Genomic DNA, 19,561 nt, shown 5'->3' on the forward strand with positions numbered 1-19,561 from the left:
GAATTTGGAACCTTTTTTTTTCAATTTCTACCATTTCATGACCGTCAAAAGTTCCGGGATTTTTTTTTTAGATTTTTTCAAAAGTTCCAAGCAAGTTCTACAAAATGCAAAGATCCGGAACCTTTCGGGAGTTTCAAAAGTTCCGGGAAAATTTCAGGAAAATCTCAAAAGTTCCGAGGTTTGAAACTAGTTCCGGGAAATGAGAGCACTGGTTATCCGCTTGAATTCCGTTGATCATTCTTGAACGTGCTGCTGCTGCTGCACTCAATGGAGAGGCGTGAATGATCGATTATTGATATTTTCCTATTTGAAGTTGTAGTAAAGAATCGATTATTAAGTTCCTCGTTGCGGACACCCTGTACATCGATTTTTTCCATGGGTTTAAATGGCAGATCAATCGATGCATCGCAAAGCACGCCACGCCACTGGCTGCACTGTTCAAAATCGAGACGTGTGAACTTTTGTGCCGGAGTTTATAGCGCCCCCAAACCCCGAGTGAAGTGAATGTAAAGTAAAGTTAGCTCCACAAAAGCATACGGCACTCCACAAAAAATGTAGATTCCTCTACGTAATAGTGTAAGTCACTCTGTAAGGGGAATAGAATCCGCTCCGCATTCATTTCACTCGGGGTATTTAGGCGCTGTATACGACTAGTCCATATAATAAACTCGTCGTACACAGAGAGAAATTTCGACACATACGTTTGGTTAAAACGGGAAGTAAAACACAAAATAAGCCCAGCCTTCGGTCGACCATTTCAAGAGAAAATTTCAGCTAGTTTTCTTGAAGAAATTTCATAAAAAACGAGTGGCAAATACCAACGTCGCAATGGAGGTGTTGCATGTGTGAGGAATTTGCGATTTTACTGTTGATTCTAATGTGAAAGTTCGTCAGAAACACGATGGTGCCACTGGTTTTCTCTGACATTAACTCCCAAGCTCAAAAAAAGCTCTCAAGTTGAGGCCAAAATGGAGGGGATATCCCACGCTATCCTGAAAGTCCACGTCTACATCAAGACAAATTCTCCATGCAAAGATAGGGAGCAAATACATTGACAGGGCTGCCACTTTATTTGGGGACTCTAAAACTGAAAACACGGCATTACTGCTAATGTCTTTGCTCCCTATCTTTGCATGAAGAGTTTGTCTTGATGTAGAGGTGGACTCTCAGGATAGCGTGGATATTCCCTCCATTTTGGCCTCAACTTGAGAGCTTTTTTTGAGTTTGGGAGTTGATTTGGCACCATTGTGTTCCTCGCGAACATTTACGTAAGAATTCATAGTCAAATCGCAAATTCCTCACACATGCAACATCTCCATTGGAGGAATGCATTTTCCCAGTCCTCCATTGTTTTCTGTACTAAATGCACCGCAAAATATGCCAAAATCAACACAAAATTTGTGTTAGTTTGTGTTTCACTTCCAATATTAACCAAGAATCAATTCGGTAGGAAAGACCTTGGACAATTAATACGATCATCGAAATAGAGGAGGTTGCTTTGTCATAACAATACGGATAAGGACAGTCTCTCATGATCCAGGCGGACATCCCACGCGATCCTAAAGTCCTTCATCTCTAGCTCCTCTGACGGAAGAACTTATTTCAATTTCAACGTGAGCCCTGTACTTCATATAACGCAATACTTTCCGGGACTCATGCTAGAATAGAGATACGCCTTTATGTCGGATGAGTGAAGATCAGATCTGTGTCCGCAGTCGTATTTACAAGTTTGCATGACGTCAGGATGCCGTAAGTCTCGTCTAACAAAGAAAAATAGAAGCAGTGGACATATCTGAAATCTTTACCTTTCGTGACGCAAACTCGCTTTTGCGTGTCAAACGCACATAAGTCTGAGCCACACGCGAAATTTCGCCCGTTAGTCTGCTCCTAATGTTTTTCTTATTTCCCCACCCCATTTTGCTACTAACCCTGTTTCCTTGACCTTCCGCAAAATTTGCGGTCTACCACCCCTTTCTTCAATCACTATCGCTTTTAATGAATTGTTGCCGTCCGTCAGGAAAGAGAACGCAGTCCATGATGAAAAATTATCTTAGAGATTTTTCTCAAGTTTCTCTAAGATTCAGTGTTTTACACTGGAAAAAACACATTGGATCTAGAGTCCAGACTCTTGAAAACATTGACAAGAAAAAGGACTCTTGATGCAATCAGATTTAAGCTTAAATCAAAAGGAAATCCGCTCAAATTAAGAGGCTTGGTTCTTGATTTAAGCTTAAATCTGATTGAATCAAGAGTATTTTTTCTTATCAATGTTTTTAAGAGCCTGGACTCTAGATCCAATGTGTTTTTTTTTTTTTTCCAGTGTAGTTTCAGTTGGGAAACTCTCGGTAGTATCCAAGAAAATCGTTTGCAAGTGGTTGAGTTCACTTTTATGCCTGTTGAGGGCGTGCAGTTGCACTTTTTTAACTATACTAGCAATTTTGAACATCGAACATGGAAGATAAGAACTTCCATTCCTGCTTTCGACTATCATGACTCCGGTTTAACACGAACAATGGGGGGGGGGGGGAGTTCGCGCGTTACTTAGATCCCTTTTTCCATGGACGATGACACTGATCATAGACTTCGAAGTTGATTTTCAAAAAATGAAGTCCCCCTGGTATGGGTTTTCTCTCGATTTTTATTTTTATATATATTCATATTTTTTTTTGCCAAGTAATAAGTATTGAGTCAACAGCCGGAACATCTCGCAATTTTGTTTCATTTTCTCGTCTCGTTTCCCTTTTATTCTAAACTTTATTTCATTTTAATGGGCTGCTCTGTACATACGAGTATTAACCGGGAATCATCGTGTATTTTTGCTCCGATTTTTGTGCAGTCGAATTAGTACAAATGATGAAGCAGTAGTTTTAATCTAGCCGCTCCTTTGTAAGAAAGCGGAAATAATAAGGAGCCAGGGAATGCTGGGACGAAGAAAAAATGAAGCGGAAATGAAACTTGTAACAAGAGAACGGTTTGTTTAATCAGAAAATAACGAAGCGGCGAAAGATAAACTAGGAATGGATGAGGCGAATCGGGAAGGAGATCTCTTTAAAAATAAATGAGTCACCGTTGAGAACGCGAGGTGGAATAATCCTACAGGATCTCGGAAATGTGTGCCAAGTGAATGTTCAGACGAGAGCTGTCCGTCAAATTGTTTCGAATTTGTCCGGCTGACAGCCAGGGAAGGGCCTCGCTCCAAAACGTGGCAGGAAAACACCATTGAACTCAATGCCCAATATTTTATTTCTAAATTTTTCCTCCGTCTGGCAAATGGACTTTTAAGCTGTCAGCTGAATTTCCGCTCCTACCGGCCGGCGACCGCTGCGTTAGTTCTTTTGAAGATCCAGAAACCGAACGGAAGAATCCGAGTGAGAAGTGACATTTCGTCCAGGACCAAATCGTAGGAGGATAGGAAGTCTTGGCTGCGTGCTAAGGAAAAACGCCGTATGAGCCTTCAGACGTTGCAAAATTTCCTTTGATTAATCATGAATTTTCAGAGAAATCTGTAAACATTCTCCTTTGAATTTTTCAGAGAATCTTATTCGCGACCAGGTCTAAATAATCTGCAAATTTTAAGAGAAATCCTCTCCTTAAAAATGATCATTTTGAACGGAAGGACTTACCGTCCATTCCAGGCTGAAAGGCTGAATGTTTCGTAGACAGTACCCGTTGCTCCGTCCTCTGGACCCGGAGCAGTCGGAGCTACGGTTTAAGCACCCGGAACTTTAAAATTCTGAACCCGGAACGGACGTTATGTCTATATAGCCCGTAAGTACTGCTTCCACGGCCGGAATTTTTTTTCAGTGTGATCATGAAGCATATTAATGCCCTCAAGAGGCACCAAAATGAACCGAAGCGCTCGCAACGAATCCTGTAACATCCAGTGGCGTGGCGTGCTTTGCGATATATCGATTGATCTGCCATTTAAACCTACAGAAAAGGATCGATAACAGGGTGTTCGCAACGAACACCTTGATAATAGGTTCTTTACCATAGCTTCAAATGGGTAAATATCGAACATCGATCATTCACGCCCCGCCACTGGTAAGATCCCAGAGAGCCTCTTCATCGAAATCTCAAAATCCGATTTTTTCCGACTCGTAAAAAATCTCTCTTCACTCAAAATTTTCCCCTTGGAATGAGGTCCCTCCTCACGCTTGTCTTGTGATGTTTTAATTCATTGCCTCGATCAGTGGCCCGTTGCTGAAACTTGATGAGGATCCCCGCCAACCTCTACGGTACAGTTGAACCGTAAGGGTCCATTTTGAGCGGCGTTTCAACCGGAGCCATGAGCGCGGAGGAAATTTCTCCGCGAGATTAGTGGCTCGATACGGCCCTTTAAATACGGGCGCTCGGCGGATCCGTTAAATTTAGGACGGGAAGATGCGGTAGGGTGCAACGGGAGATGCTCGCGGAAGATGGAGAGACCACGGTTCATTTGCCACAACCTCCAGGAGCCCTGACTCCACGCTGAATCGGAATATGTCCGGGCGTTTCGAAACCAACCTTCGATCTTGTAAGACAGTTCAATACAATTTTGAAATATTAATTTCATTTGGTAGTTTTGGGTGCAGAGGCGTCATTTCAGCCGAATATTTGGTGGTGGGGGAAGGAGGCGTAAAAATTTGGAGGGAAGAGGTTAAACTTAAAAAAGTCTTGAATAAAGTAGAGCGAAATAATTGACAAAAAGGACGTATTTAAAATGGGGAGGAGAGGGGTTGCCATTGGGGTTGAGCTGAAAACCATATTCGTTTTCTTCTATACTTCAAGGAACCGCAAACCGACCCTTCGAGTTAGTCTCAGCGTAAGAGCATTGAACAATCCGAATAGAGAGAATCCGTACGAACCAAAGGAAGGCTTGTGCTTCTTTGCGTTACGACTCATGACAGAGTTTATAACGCGTTGATGCAACTTGTCCTACTCGACGGATGTCTTTGTTGCATATGCAAAAAACTGAAGGCGCATTTTGCTTTTGACTTGAACCAAATCTCTGCGTTATCCTAGCGTGGATATCCATGGTCTTCCTATAAAGATACTTAAACCCAGAATCTCTTCGACAACGCCTATGCACGGGTTCAAATGGACTTCATTTTGCAATTAGGAACTATAATTGTAAGAACACTTATGTGCATAGGGAAACTAATGGTCCATCCATTGTTTTTCAACTAAATTTCTAATTGCATTCATTTGCATTTCATTTCTAATTGCAAAATATAACCGAAATTAGGACCAGGGCCAAGGACCGAATAATTTCGTCGGTTTTTTCGTACCGAATTTCATCATTCATCGATGAGTCCAAACTGCACCACCAGCCAATTTGAAGGGGCAGCAGGAGCCGAATTTTGTCATTCTTTCCACCGTACTTAAGTATAGTTAGGACGAGTCTCGACTGTCGATTGCACTCAAGTCCGGCTTAGCGTTTCTGATTGGCTGGCTGATGGTGCGGTTTGGACTCATCGATGGATGCTGCATCGCCGTGTGAAAAAGCCGACAAAATTCGGCCACTGGGTTGACTCATTATGGTTGTGTTTGAAGTACATTTTCAGTCGGTCCTACAAAATTCTACTCCACAACTTCGGATGGAGTAAATTTGACACTGCCCAGCCCGGCAACCGAGGAATCGCCGAACGTGTTCGGTCCCCTCAATCAGCAAGGAGGCGGTAGATCCCTCCGCCCGGAAAGGCTTAGGATTTCAGGAACAAATCACCACCGGAGAAGGCAGAGCCGTGTTTATTTCCTGCACCGAGAACGGTCTCATCGGAGCATGCGCGCATCCATCATTCCACGGTGACACCGCGACACGCTGAACGGTGTAGCAACGAAAGTAGTCCTCGCGTTCGACTAATTGTTATCGTTCGGGTGGAGTAGCCGCGATAATTGCCGCTTCTCACCTATTTCTAAGGGTGTCAGGGTAGGTTGATTCCTATGATTGGCAACACTGTCTCGTGTGAGACAGCTTTTGATAGGTTTACGAGGGGTTGATGACCGTGATAAGCAAATGTCTAATTGTTATTATCACACCTTCTCGCTTGTGTTACCCTCGCAGGTTTAACATTGAAACAGACACGCACATTTAAGATGAGTTTTCGGCACTCGTCACGTTAGATTAGAGCCCCTCTTCTTTCTTCTCCCGAAAGGCTCTCCTCGTACCGCATGACATAAATGAATGACTCTTTGCAAGGGATGCAAAATAAAATTTCGCAGGATTTCTTGTCAAGAAACGTCCATAAAATGTTTTCGCGATTTTAGGGATTAAATATGCAACCCGCACTAATGAGTGAGAATTTAACAAGGAATTCAGAAGTTTAGTTCCTCGTCTTTTTTCGTTAAATTTAAAATCTTACATCGAATTCTTTTTATAATTTCTGGGCGTCGCATGTACCCGCCTGCGGTCCGATCATCGAAACTGTCGCCACGACCTAGACACGACAAAATATAGCCCGATCCGAAAAAGACAGAAGTTTAAACAAATAATTGGCTGGGCGGAAAAAGAGACTTCGGGTTTAAATAGCAACATTTAAATGAGGCCCCTTGTTTAACGCTTAGGCAAATACACAATCAATAATTTTCTCTTAACTTGAAATGTCGTATCTTCCGCTAAGTTTTGAGAAGGAGATGCATAAAACGTAGAGGTGTGAATTAGCTGTAAACTTTTGGGTTATTTTAGGAGTGTTTCAATAATTTATAGCGTTTGAATAGGGTATTTTTTGGAACGCACAATATTTTCAAGTTTGTCCTTTAAAATTGATTAGGGTGATATTAAATCGTAGTATAAATCCCAGAAAAATTTTTAGGTTCACGGTCAGCATATTAAAAAATTGATGGAAACTGGCAGAAACGTTCAAATCGGTGAAATTTGACCAACTGCCTAGGTATTCGACCAAATATCCGATTAGATTCTTGGCCTTCGACATCCACACGCAAAAAGAAAAAAAGGGCACACGTAGAGTCGAACGCCGTTCTCGATTCCGCGCATTATTTTTACCATTTATTTTATCACGTGAATTATGGCCTCTGCCCGGAGAGGAATAAAGCTTAATTAGTTGTAAATCTATTTTCGGCCGGAAACCAACGGCAGTTAAGTACGCCCCGGGACTCCTTCGAGCAATTTCAGCGCAGGGGAGCACAGACCGTTGACTCGATTTTATAATTCGGTCATTTTTCCAGATTTGAATATTTTTAGACTATTCCTCTCGCGATCTCCCTCCACTCGTGCTAACGACCGCTCGATCAACTCACCGATAGCTTATCGATCACGGACTGAAGAGGCTGCATCCTGCAAATAGCACCGAAGCTCCGACACTGGCAATTCCACTTGTGAATAATGAGGACTCGCAATTCGACCAAATATTTCTGTATGACCTTCTGCAGGAAATGAGCTCATAAAAAGCTCTTTAAACCAAGTTTTATTTGCTTAATGCTCCTTGGGAAAGTTTTCATCAGAATGCTTTTTCAAATCAAACTGCTTCTGCTTTCTGCGATAACTTGGTACACGGAAAAAAACACTCCGGCCGTGGAAGCCGTGTTTACAGGCTTTATAGACATACCGTCTGCGTTCCGGGCTCAGAGGCTGAAAGTTCCGGGCGTACCACTCGAAGCAATTGAAGCTACGGCTCCAGCACCCGGAACTTTCGGCCTCTGAGCCCGGAACGGACAGTTTGTCTATATAGCCCGTAATTTTTTTTCAAATAACCCAAAAAATGGAATTTTGAGGAAATAATGCATTTGAACACTCGAAAGTCTCGTGAGTTATTTTATATGCCTTTGTCTGACGAGTTTTTCCCTTTTTGTCACAGGATCATCGAAAAAATCCGTCGAAGCAACGAGCAGTACCCTTGCGCCAACCAAAAAAAGCAGTCCAGCCAGTTCTCCCAACCGTAAGTGTTTTCTTCATTTAAACCTGCTAAATTGTATGCAAAATAACTAAAAGATTTCATCTGGAATGCCACTAAATCCTAGTCATAGATGAGATGTGATGGAATCAGTTTAATATCACTAAATTGCGAGTATTCGAGATATTTCACAGTAAATAATTTTTAATGTCTATTTGTTAAAACTTTATCGCGCGGGCGATGTTTAATCATGATGGATAGCATCATTACTACATTTTAATTTTCTGAAACACATTTTGCTTCGTAGACTATTAACAACGTATCTCCAGAAGTGTATTTTCTGTCCTTCGAGAAGTATTTCATGTGCTTAATTGGTTCCATAAAGAGGGAAAACACTAGGCCAGTTGGTCATTCAGTTGGGACGTTTTGGTCCTATAATTGTAACAGCCCCATTTTGTGCCTAAAAAATAAAACATATAAAATTAGCACAATCTATAAGCCAACAATGCCCACTTATCGTATGGTATTTTAAATTTTAAATTTTCTCTTTCGATTTACAAAAATCAGCATGATCAATTTTAAACATACCTTACTTGTTTAAAAAATGATTTCTGACCCAGTCAGATAATTTCAAAAGGAGGCGCGTTTCATTTCAGTGATCTGTACAGCTTGCACCGCTCGAACATTGTATAGTTAATCCAATTTCATGGACTAAACGTGGCAACGTTGTACGCTATTTTCGGAAAAGTTTGAAGTGCGAATACTCCAGATAGGAGCGTTCGCAGCGAGAAAATTGTCATTTCGCGTTTGCGTTCGTATTTTTGTCCGCTGTCGACTGCAGCCTGGCAGAACATCTGTAGCTTCAAATTTCGACCCGCGCAATACAAAAGAGCGGAAGTATAATCAATTTTTACGATGGAATGCAGCCTGGCCTCAGCAGTTAGAAAATTATCTCACCTTCCGGTCCGTCCTTGGATACATTCAAGTTTACTTACGTATTTCTGTCAAACGGAACTATGTGCATTAAGAAATGAGCCCTGAGGCCCTTAAGAATGTATGCATAAAAGGGCTCACATCATAATGCACATAGTTCCGTTCGGCAGAAATACATCTTTAGTCAAGGACATTGAACTTTCTTGTCGATGATGGTCGTGTGCCTCGTGCGAGGATTGAGGAAGCGTGCGCCTGTCATTTGATTGCACGACTTGTTGCATGCAGTGGAATTGAAGGCGTTTTCATCACGTTGTTTCTATGGTATGATGTGCTAATGAGTTGAACGAGTATGTCACTAAAACTTGATCAATGGCTTGTCGAAAGACATATATGGACAGATTTAAGGAATGCTATAATGAAACTGTAATGTTTTACAAATGAAGAGCTGTCTGCTGAATCTGCACGTGTAGTGAGTTATATTGTTGGACGTACCGATGGTGACGCTACGGTGTCACTTATTTTGGTCTCCGACGTTCGCAAACTTGTTTTAAAAATACAATTTTCTTTGAAGTTTTTGGATATTTTGAAGCAGTTTGCAGATAAAATGATGGATTTAATAAAATCCCACGTGGATTTTTAATGGATTCCGTTGAAGGGGTTTCCTTTTGAAAGGAAGAAGCTCTGTTGCGACTAACTGAATTTTTCTATATTCGAATACGTTACGGAGTTTCCCCGCAAAATGCCAGATTAAATTGTATCAAGTCCAAGTCAATCAGTTAAACAGGATTTCTCGATTAATATCGTTTTCTCGTTGAGCTAATCTTTTGAGAAAAATACGAATAAAGCTCAAATAAAAGCCGAGAGTATCCCATTCGACGGTATTCATATCAACGGCACAATCGAATTTTGTCCAGCATCAGTAGTTGCTAAGAAAAAAAAAAAAAAAAAAAAACGCACCGGACTTGCCGAATAATGACTCTCGTTTTTGTTCCAGCAATAAGCGACCCGTTAAAGCATATGAAAATTTCAGTTCGGACAAGGAAAGTTCTTTTTGCAATGGCATTTTTTTTAGCTGCGACGGCAAGAGCATCTCGTTGCGACCCGAAAACCTCCGTCTTCATGACTTGAATAGACTGATAGACGGGTTACAATGACGACGTCATTCGATGAAAATAATCGTGGTTCAAACCAAAACAAACTAACATACCCTCATGTACAAATTCTGCATGAGTTAATTTTGTTAATTTATCAGAATTTAGTCATCGACCTGTAATCTGTAATAAATCAAAGGGCTTCTTAGACACGAGCAAATTTCGATTGTAAGAAACTTTTGGAGTACTTGTACGCATTTTACCATCATGACGCAAATCAGAAGCAAGGTTTTGTGTTTTTTTGTTTTTTTTTTACATTTTGAACCATGACGTAGCCACTAGATCAGTCTATTCTACTCATCTAAGGCTGCTTACAGCGCTACTTACGCGAACTGCTCAACTGCTTACGGCGCAGAGATTCAACTATTCGTACTCGATGGATGTCCATGTTGCGTCTGCAAAATTGAAGACGCAATGGCGCGAGGCGAGGAATCGTAATACTCCTCTCTACGCTGCGAATGATAGACTCTAACGCAACTCTAATAAGTTGTTTCCGTGAAGCAATGAGTATTTTCCCTCGCGCAACGAGAAGCTAGCGAGGTTCTCTTGGTTTCTTTTTTTTTCAGGGTGCTCGGCAACTCAGCTTTATGATTTTTAGCCACGTGCGTGACTTATTCCTTGTAGCGGGAGTCTTACGCGGCTGGGATTTGACCTATTTATATTTGAGCAGGTCGCTTGACCCCGTGCCCTGTGCCAGTCCCGCCGCGCGATAACAGACACCAGTCGCACGAGTGGAATCGTCGCCTTCATTAACTGGGGACGCAACATTCATTGATTTTGTGTCGATGAGGCCTCGAGTATTCAGGACATTTGATTCTGAGTCGGACATTACCGTGGCGCCGCCGCCGCACATTGGATCGAGCCAATGGGAGAAGTCGGTCAAAATTTGGAAATTTTAAACGCCTATGTAACTTTGTTTATACAATATTTTGAGGTTCTAAAAGTAGATCCATTGGTTTCCTCGTATTTTCTTCCAGAAGCACCCAGAAGCAGTCATTGCCCCTGGTTTTGTGTCACAATTCGGAAGCTTGCAATTTCACTACTCAAATTCTCAATGTAAAGAAGTGGGAAGATTCTTTGATTTCTCGGAACTCAGATTTTTTCCGAATGACCACGCGTCACTTTTTTTTTAGTTAGTAATTTTTAAAGAACTACGAGTAGTATCTAGAAAAACAGGAAATATTCTCTTGAAAATATTGGACTATTCTTGAATTTTTTCTTAAACTTTTTCTGCACTTATCCGAGTTCTAAAGATTCAACCAAGATACTCCAGACTTGAATATTTTTAAAATGAATAAGTAAATAAAAAAAAAAAAACGAAATCCAACCTTTTGGTGGTAATTTTTACCAAAAATTAAATTATTTCTGTATGCATCATTTCCCTGGAAAGAACGAAGGACCCTGATTTTTAAAATGCAAACATATTATATAAGTAAATTTTAAAAAAACCAAATGGAACCTTTGGTGTCATTTTTGCCAAAAACTTACCCATTTCTGCAAATATTATTTCCCGGGAAAAAACAAAGTCTATGTCAGATTTGTTTACGTCGGGCCGGAAGAGCCCCACGGAAAGCCCAAAAATGGTAAATCGATCAGAGAGGGGCACAGACACATCAATGCTCTCTCTAAACAGATGCGTATTCCACATTTACTGCTGATCAGTATGTTTTCCCTCTTCTTGGCCATATTTACTTCCACGTGAATCATCGCTCTATTTATTCTCTCTCTCTGCTTATGAATTGGAATCACGGCTTCCCCCGGACCCCGCCCCGCCTTCGTAGTACAAATTTGTCGCGAGGAAGAGACGACTGGTCCATTTACGCGTCGTGCGTGAAAAAGGAATTTTTCACAACTGGATTGCCCTGTTTACTCCGTACCAGACCGCAAGACAAGGGCATCATAACCTGTCTGTCCCCACACAGGGATGCTAAATTGTGCGATAAACCGGGGGAAAAAACAGCTTCATGACGTTGAAATCATAAACTCTGTTTCTGTTTTGTATGTATCATTCGGCAACTTTGTCCGACGGGTAAGTTGTCGAGTCAAGCTCGATGATTGCCGTTTGACGGATCATATTTCTTTCTTAAGTTTTGACTTTTGAGCGTTTGGAATGAATGGTGTATTTTGACATAGTTTCATTGACAATGATTCTCGTCCTCCTCTCCTTCTCTTTCTCCTCTTCCTTTCTATTTTTCTATTTGCAATAATGCTCGCTTGAATCACAAATCATTCACACATGAAAATACCAATATGCCTTTATCGATACCCTAATGATACAGGAGCGTTGATTTTTGAATAATCAATTCCTGTAGCAGCGTGTGAGCTGAAACTGTGAGTATCATTCGCGACTCAATTAGACTGCTTATAACAGTGACCCGCGTTTCTACTTTTTCGCCTTCAAAACTTGAGCAGACAATTTGAGCGACGTAGGAGCAGTAAGAGTTGCTTGCTATGAAGCTTGATCACGTTCAACACGTTTTTTCGGTTTTCTTATCATTCGCGCATCGCCGGAATTATAGGTAAGCTTAAAGACTTAGACGTGGCGTAGAAAAGGATTATAGGACATTTCGTCAACGATTTTTTGTCCGCGCACCTGTTTTTTCCAGTAGTTTACGTCCACGCGTTTTTTCGGCACGGGAGTTTTGGTCCACGTGCCATTTGAGACCCAAAGTTAATTGACCCACATGTAAATACAAACGACAATTGCTCACGACGTTTTTAGATGTTTTTAGATGAAATTGTATAATGTCTGGGAAGAATGAGGGTTTGCTTGTTTTTTTGTTTTGTCTGTTTGGGTCCAACTGAGAATAATATATAGTTGAGAGTTTTGGTAAAAATGGGGGAGCGTCAATTCCATGAGACAAAATTCACTAAAACTCTCCACACCTCTTTGGTGTAACAGGACTTAATTATTTTTCAAGAAATTCCCACCTTGTTATACCTGAACCGGATAAACCTCTATATTTGCCTCAGCTGAAGGCTCTTAGATTTTTCCTGTGTACGATAAGTATCTTGATTTATTTTGCGAGGAAAGATCTGTACTTTTAAAGGATGCCTGTCATTCTTAATACGTTCAATTTCGTTTAATACTACGGCCAGCGCGAAACGCGCATTGGCGCCTACAAACCTAAGTGGATACTTCAAGCATGGTGCAATGCGTGAAGTTTCCACTTAGGTTTGTAGGCGCCAGTGAGCCTCTCCCGCTGACAGCACGCCGCTCCACTCTGTTGGACTTTAATATTTGTGCTCGCATGATCAACGTTTTTTTACTTAGAAATTTAAACGCAGCATAGAAAAATAGACCATTTAATAACGTGAAAACTATCTCCTGTTAGTTTTTCCTATTTTTTTTTCCGTAATAGCCGTGGTGAAATTTTTTTCTGTTTCAACACCTCAATGTGTCGGGAAACCAACAGGGAGGCTTGGAGACTCTTAATAATGTTCATAGACGAGAAAAATATTTTGATCGTGAAAATAGGGGTCAAAACAAACATTTGAAGTGGTTCTCAGCGCTGGTGAATTATTTGACAGTCGATCTATGAATTGATACTTACTGGATTTTAGAACATTTCTTCAGAACTTTCGAGCATCATATCGTGCTGTAGTACGTGTGCCAGTTATTTAACCATACAATTTGACAAAGGAACACTTTGAATCAGCTTTGAAATTATGTCCCGAGTGAATATCGTAAAATCGAAAGACTGAATGATTTACGAATGTCACTCGGCTCGTACTTTTCGAGTTGTTTGAAAGTTTTTCTTGGTAATATTTTGTCTAATCATATCTGAAGTTCTACAGCCTGCCATGATACTCAGAAATTCTGAAGAAATGTCTTTAAATCCAGATTATCAATCAGACTTTATTTTGCAATTAGGAACTACAATTTCCAGCTCGTCCCTTAAAAAAAACTCATGCGCTCGTGAAAAACAACCAATAAGCGCTGAGCCCTAACACTGTAAATAAAATACCGCCAACTACTCACAGGCTGTAGTTCATAGCCCTACTGCCCCTCGTTGGCGTCTTTTTTCCTAAGGTGCTAGGGCTCCGCGCTGTGCTGTTTTTTCCATGTGCATAGGGAAACTAATGACATATACGTTGTTTCGAAACTGAGCCAGAAATTGTAGTGCCTAAGTGTAAAATGAAGTCCGAATGGTCGATTGGCTGTCAAATGGTTCTCCGAAGTGCTGAATATATTCTTCAGGTAGTAGGCACTAACTATACTTAGAGTTCCTGTATAGGGAGAGTACCGACGGATCGGTGCATGGAGGGCTTAGGGCCCAAAAGTGCAGCCAACCTTCTAACCAACTTCTAACGCACAAAATTTCACTGCCAGTCTGCAGATTCCAATTCTAACCAAGATGGCCAAGAATGTACAGAAATGAGTGTTCTTCCGCGAAATTGAGTAAATTTATGCAAAAACCGAGTCAAATACGTGCTTAATAAAGGACGGTTCGTAACAAGAGTATCAGTAAATCGCTCTGGATAATTGAAATTCATAGGTCGGCTGCCCTTCTGGGCCCTAACTTTATTCGCGGAGGCATCGGTGAAGGCCTGATGAACTTTCGGAGTTTCAGATCTGTCGGTACTCTCCAAAGACATAAAGACGGAGCGCTAAAAGCAAAAAATGAAGCTTCTTTTCAATCACCTCTACTATTGGCTAGAGGATTGGCGGCGAAATCGGGACAAGTTTGAAATTCAAATGTAGGGCGGGAACTAAATAAAATTGCGGAAACAAAGTATTCTAGGTTGATTTTTGCCCAAATTCACTTACCCACTCATATTTTTTTAACTTTAGGTTAGTTTTAGTCCGTCGTTGACCGATTAATTTCATTTGGGAGTAACGGTCATGTAGGACTGTAACGGCCTGTTTGACCGGCAGAACCACCATGAGCAAAAGAAAAACTAACTTTATCTGAGATTACTGCCTATTACCGAGCAAAAGTAGGTGTATTATATTAGGACGCAGTCCCAACTTTCTTAATATAATCGTTTTCAGGCATTTAAAACACGTTTAAAAGAAGAAATGTGGAAAAATCAAGAGGACAAGTTCAAATCAAATTTCCGTTTGCCGCCATGGATTCCCGCGCTCATTTACACACTCACACAAGCACCCAGCGCCAAACCAGGCTTCACTTTTTCCCCGTGCTTTTAGATACGAGCACTCCGTCTGTATGTCTTTGGTACTCTCCCTATACAGGTACTCTAGTCAAATGGTTCTCCAAAGTGCTAAACATATTCTTCAGGCAGCAGGCACTAAATATACCATCATTGAAGAATACAATTTTTAACCTCTTGTCATCCGTTCAAACTTGATTGATGATGCTAGTCCAGGCGCCTGGTAAGTCTACCTGGAATTTTGGGTACACAGCGATTTTTTTGGCCTACTTTATGTTTTTTGGGTCGCTGAATCCGAATCTGAAGTTTCCGCACGCGTATTGGTGAGCATTTTCCGCTATTTTGAAAAAATGGCCTAAAAAGGCCTTTTTTTGCGGTTTTTTTGGTATAGCGGCTACGGATGAGGAAAAGTCCCGGATTTAGCTAATGTTTTGAATAGCTGACAAAATTTGGAAGAAAATGGTATATGAATATGCTATGTTTGCTCAAAAATTGAGGAACCTCGGATTTCGGAACTTTAGAACGCTTCGGAACTTGGCTGACCGCGGCGAGCCGGATCGCGCGTTGAGGGGTGCGCCGCGAAAACGTGAATAGGCGCGATGTTCACGATGCTGTATCTTCCTCAATTTTTAAGCAAACCTAACATATGTATACACCATTTTCTTCCAAATTATGTCAGCTATTCAAAAACATTAGCTAAATCCGGGACTTTTCCTCATCCGTAGCCGCTATATAAAAAAAACCGCAAAAAAAAAGGCCTTTTTAGGCCATTTTTTCAAAATAGCGGAAAATGCTCACCAGATACGCGTGCGGAAACTTCAGATTCGGATTCAGCGACCCAAAAAACATGAAGTAAGCCAAAAAAATCGCTGTGTACCCAAAATTCCAGGTAGCCTCATTTTTAGCTACCAGGCGCCTGGACTATGCGTGGTTCAGGTTCATCTCCGGCACGCTGGAGCAATTCCTACCTTGCCTGCTGCTCAATTAAAACGTATACGATTCCTCCAAGTCGACCTGTCGCCGGCTCTGCCGTCCTGATCCGATGCCCTCTGCGTCACGCCGCGCACCGCGCCGCGGACGACCTCGGCAAGACGTCGGCCAGTGACGTCACTCGGATGGTGGATCCCCGTTGGTCCACGGCCGAGGAGCAGACGCCATCTTTCTGACCTTTCCTCCCGGCGGCGTCTGCCTTGACGCGGGCTCGATCGTAAAACGCGAAAGGGGGCCCAAGGTTCCCGCGGTTCCTCGCTCGCGTTGTGAGGAATCCGCGCAATTCACGTCGCAGTGGTTCTCAATCACCGTTCCTCCGTGACGGGATTCCTCGCGCAGCATCCCGCGAGCTTTGTGGATGCCAGGGTGCGGTAATCATGCATTATTTTAATTGGATGGATGTATTTCTGATAAACTTTTTCACGCACTATTCCATAGCGGTTGAACCCCTGCTCCACCTCCCTTCCTTTCAGCGCTCCCATTCCATGCCCGTCGAATGTTCCGGGACTCTCAACTTTTTTGTTCCAATTTCTCTCCCTCCGTGACCAACAAAAGGAATCGGGATTCCTTCTAGAGTTTTTCAAAAATTCCGAGAAAGTTCCGGAAAATGCAAAAGATTCGGAATATTTTGGGAAATTCTAAAGTTCCAGGAAAAATTAAGGAAAATCTTAGAAGTTCCGGAATTCAGAACCAGCTCCGGGAAATGGGAGTATTGCTTCCTTGGTAGTGTTCCGATTTCCAAAATTCAGTAAAGAATGTCTCCTTTATAAAAGCATAATACTTCAGCTAAATAGTGGATGCCGAAATTCGGAGGAGACAGGCAGGGTAGTCATTCCAGCCGAATCTTGGAGGAGGTCCAAAGCTGGTGGAATAGAAAACCCCCCAAAACATCCTATAAAATGATTCCTCAGAAGGTTAAATTTTAAATGAGGTAGAGGGTAATTAACCGCTGCTGCTTTTACTTATCGCCACCTCCAAGAGGAGGGAAATTTGGTCTGAAGAGGAGCATAATTTTTATCAACTTCGTATAATGCAGTAAAATTTATCGAACCCGACCAAAACACCCTAAATAAATCTAATTTGGGGAAAGAGGTTACTTTCTCTGCCTAAAACCAATTTTCACAATTAATTGGATTACATTTTGCAATAAGGAACCACTATCTCTGACTCTTCCTTAAAAACGCATATCTACGTAAGGAAACCTATGGCATTTATGTTGTTTCAAAAATGAGCTAGAAATAGTTGTTCCTTATTGCAAAATGTAATCCAATTGATCCCCTTGCCAATTTTCCATGTTTTTTTTAGCAACTATTTTTGTGAATTTTTACAGCATTGCTGAGGCAATGGTGTATACTGGAAATGTTCATTGAGTGAGGTCAAAGGTTTTTCGGTGAAAAGAGGAAGAAAAGTTATCATAACGAAAGACATTTCGTTAAACATACCGGGGAAAGGACTTAATTCCCAGAGTCTAATTCAAAATCGTATGACTTCCCAAATTGAGGAGAATTTCTTCAACAACAAAAATGATGTCCTCTCCTTTAATCAACACCTGTCTATCGGAGCGTGGTTTTGGAACCCCCAGCGCTTGATATTAGCGCGTTAACTATGGGAATCAGTGGCAAAAACGGCTGATTGTGAATGGCGCAGCGTTGCGGCCTCGAAGGAGCTCAAACGACAAGTCAGATAGGAGCTCTCTTGATTGAGAGAAGTGGACAAGGAGAGCTTCTCGCCCCCCGGAACCTGGAAAAACCCTCCCCCTCCTACCTGTCTCGTCATCGCTATCTCCGCTTCACCGGAGCTTTGGGACGATTCAATGTTTCAGTGACCGTGCGTGGACATAGCGCGCCTTATTTTCACGTTCAGTTGTGTTTTTTTTTTGGTTTGTTTGTTTTTATTCTCTCGTAATTCAGTATTTTTTCAGACGATTACCATTTAATATGGGGTGCCTTGTGAACCAATATAAGTGCTGTTTTGGGGCTTTTGTTTGAATAAATCGATTTCATTTCATTAGGCCTCACATAGAGCGCCGTCGGTCGAAAGTTTTACTTCCTTTCTTCTCCTGTGTGTGTGAAAAAAGTATTGTTCTAAATAAATGAATTTCAAGTAGTTTAAAAATCAAGGAAACGTAAAAAAGGATGGACGATCAAAATATTTTTTTCTTTTAAAAGAAAGTGAAAAACGAGTAATGAAGATAAAATTTAAATAGTTTAAAAGAAATAAACTTTTTTAAAGTAAGATAAATGTAAAACACACACACATAAAATTAGAGCACCTAAGTAAAATAAATCTTCAACACAAGTGTTTTGAGAAAGCAACAATAATAAACGTTAAATTGTACGTGCTTTCACGCACTCTCCTTTTTTTCAATAAATAATTCTATACTTTGCCATCGGAATGTTAGAAATTGCCAACTACGGCAATGTCTACGATTTTTCGGCCTATTATTTCTTTTCCATTGTAGTCGTTGCTAGACTTAGTACCCCTCCCAATTATCCAAGGAAAATGCATATATGCATGTATGACTATGTTGAGATTTCACCGAAAATCGCAATTGCATTTCAACAAATATTCCTAATCGGACGGATATTACGCCCAGCAAAATCAATATGTTTATTACGCCTGTTTACATCCTCCTCCAAAAAAAAAAAAAAAAAAAAAAAAACCGAACTAATCGTTCCGTTTCATTAGACTGGACTTCGTCCCCCCCCCCCCTCCCCATTATCCAATGAAAACGCATATATGCCGAGATGACAGTTGAGATTTCACTTGAAATCGCAATTGCATTTCTCTGTTTTCCATAAAACATTGCCATATTATCGATATATTTATCCATTCGAATCATAAAAAATGGGCGCTCAGCACCAATTTTTACGTGACGTCCCCTAGTGTCAGACTCCCCCCCCCCTTTCCCTTCACGCTCGCTTAGATCCCTTCCCTCCCTGAGAGCGAAGAGTGATTTATGGACATCCCCTTCTCTCTGTTTACAAACGATTCCGGCTGAGAAAATAAGGGGACGAAAGGGAAAGAAAGACCGACGACTGACGGCCGCCGCCGTCGCCGCGAAAGGCGGTTGGATCACCCACGTGCTTTTTTTCCAGGCCACCTGACCGGAGTCAGTCAAAGCTCGAACCGAAATATCGGATATTTTTAGTTTTCATTGTGCCGCGAAGATGGGCTGGCGGGAGCGATTAGTGAAGTGGATCGTGATGCGTCGCGCCCGGAAGAGGATGCCACCGCTTCTCCGGTGGTTCATGAAAGAGAAGAAATAGGCGGTTAATGAGCCGAGGGGCGGTTCGTTCCCACCGCGGTCCGGTCCGCTCCCGTCGAGGGAACGCAGCCCGGGAACCATGAGCTTCCTGGCCTTCACCCTCGCCGACTTCAAAGAGATCTTCGGCATCAACTGCTACCCCGATCATGACGAGGAGATCGCCGCCCAGATCGCACAGTTCCGTGAGTAGAGTTCTCTACTATCAAATGGAAGCATTTAAACAAAAGCAGCATAACTGCGGGCTGATTGTTGAAATTGATAGACAAAAGCAC

The 19,561-nt window shown here is 41.7% G+C and overlaps 1 protein-coding gene across 2 annotated transcripts in view; it reads left to right on the forward strand.

Annotated features, from left to right (window-relative positions):
- The window catches only part of LOC109043420 (uncharacterized), a 295,984-nt gene that overhangs the window by 157,348 nt on the left and 119,075 nt on the right, over window positions 1–19,561 (forward strand). For both annotated transcript variants that reach the window (XM_072303015.1, XM_072303014.1), the window contains exon 4: window positions 7,797–7,877. In XM_072303015.1, the coding sequence (XP_072159116.1) occupies window positions 7,797–7,877 (81 nt within the window). The remainder of the gene's footprint in view (window positions 1–7,796; window positions 7,878–19,561) is intronic.

This window comes from Bemisia tabaci, chromosome 7 (assembly GCF_918797505.1).
Source record: "Bemisia tabaci chromosome 7, PGI_BMITA_v3".
NCBI classification, from domain to species: Eukaryota; Metazoa; Arthropoda; class Insecta; order Hemiptera; family Aleyrodidae; genus Bemisia; species Bemisia tabaci.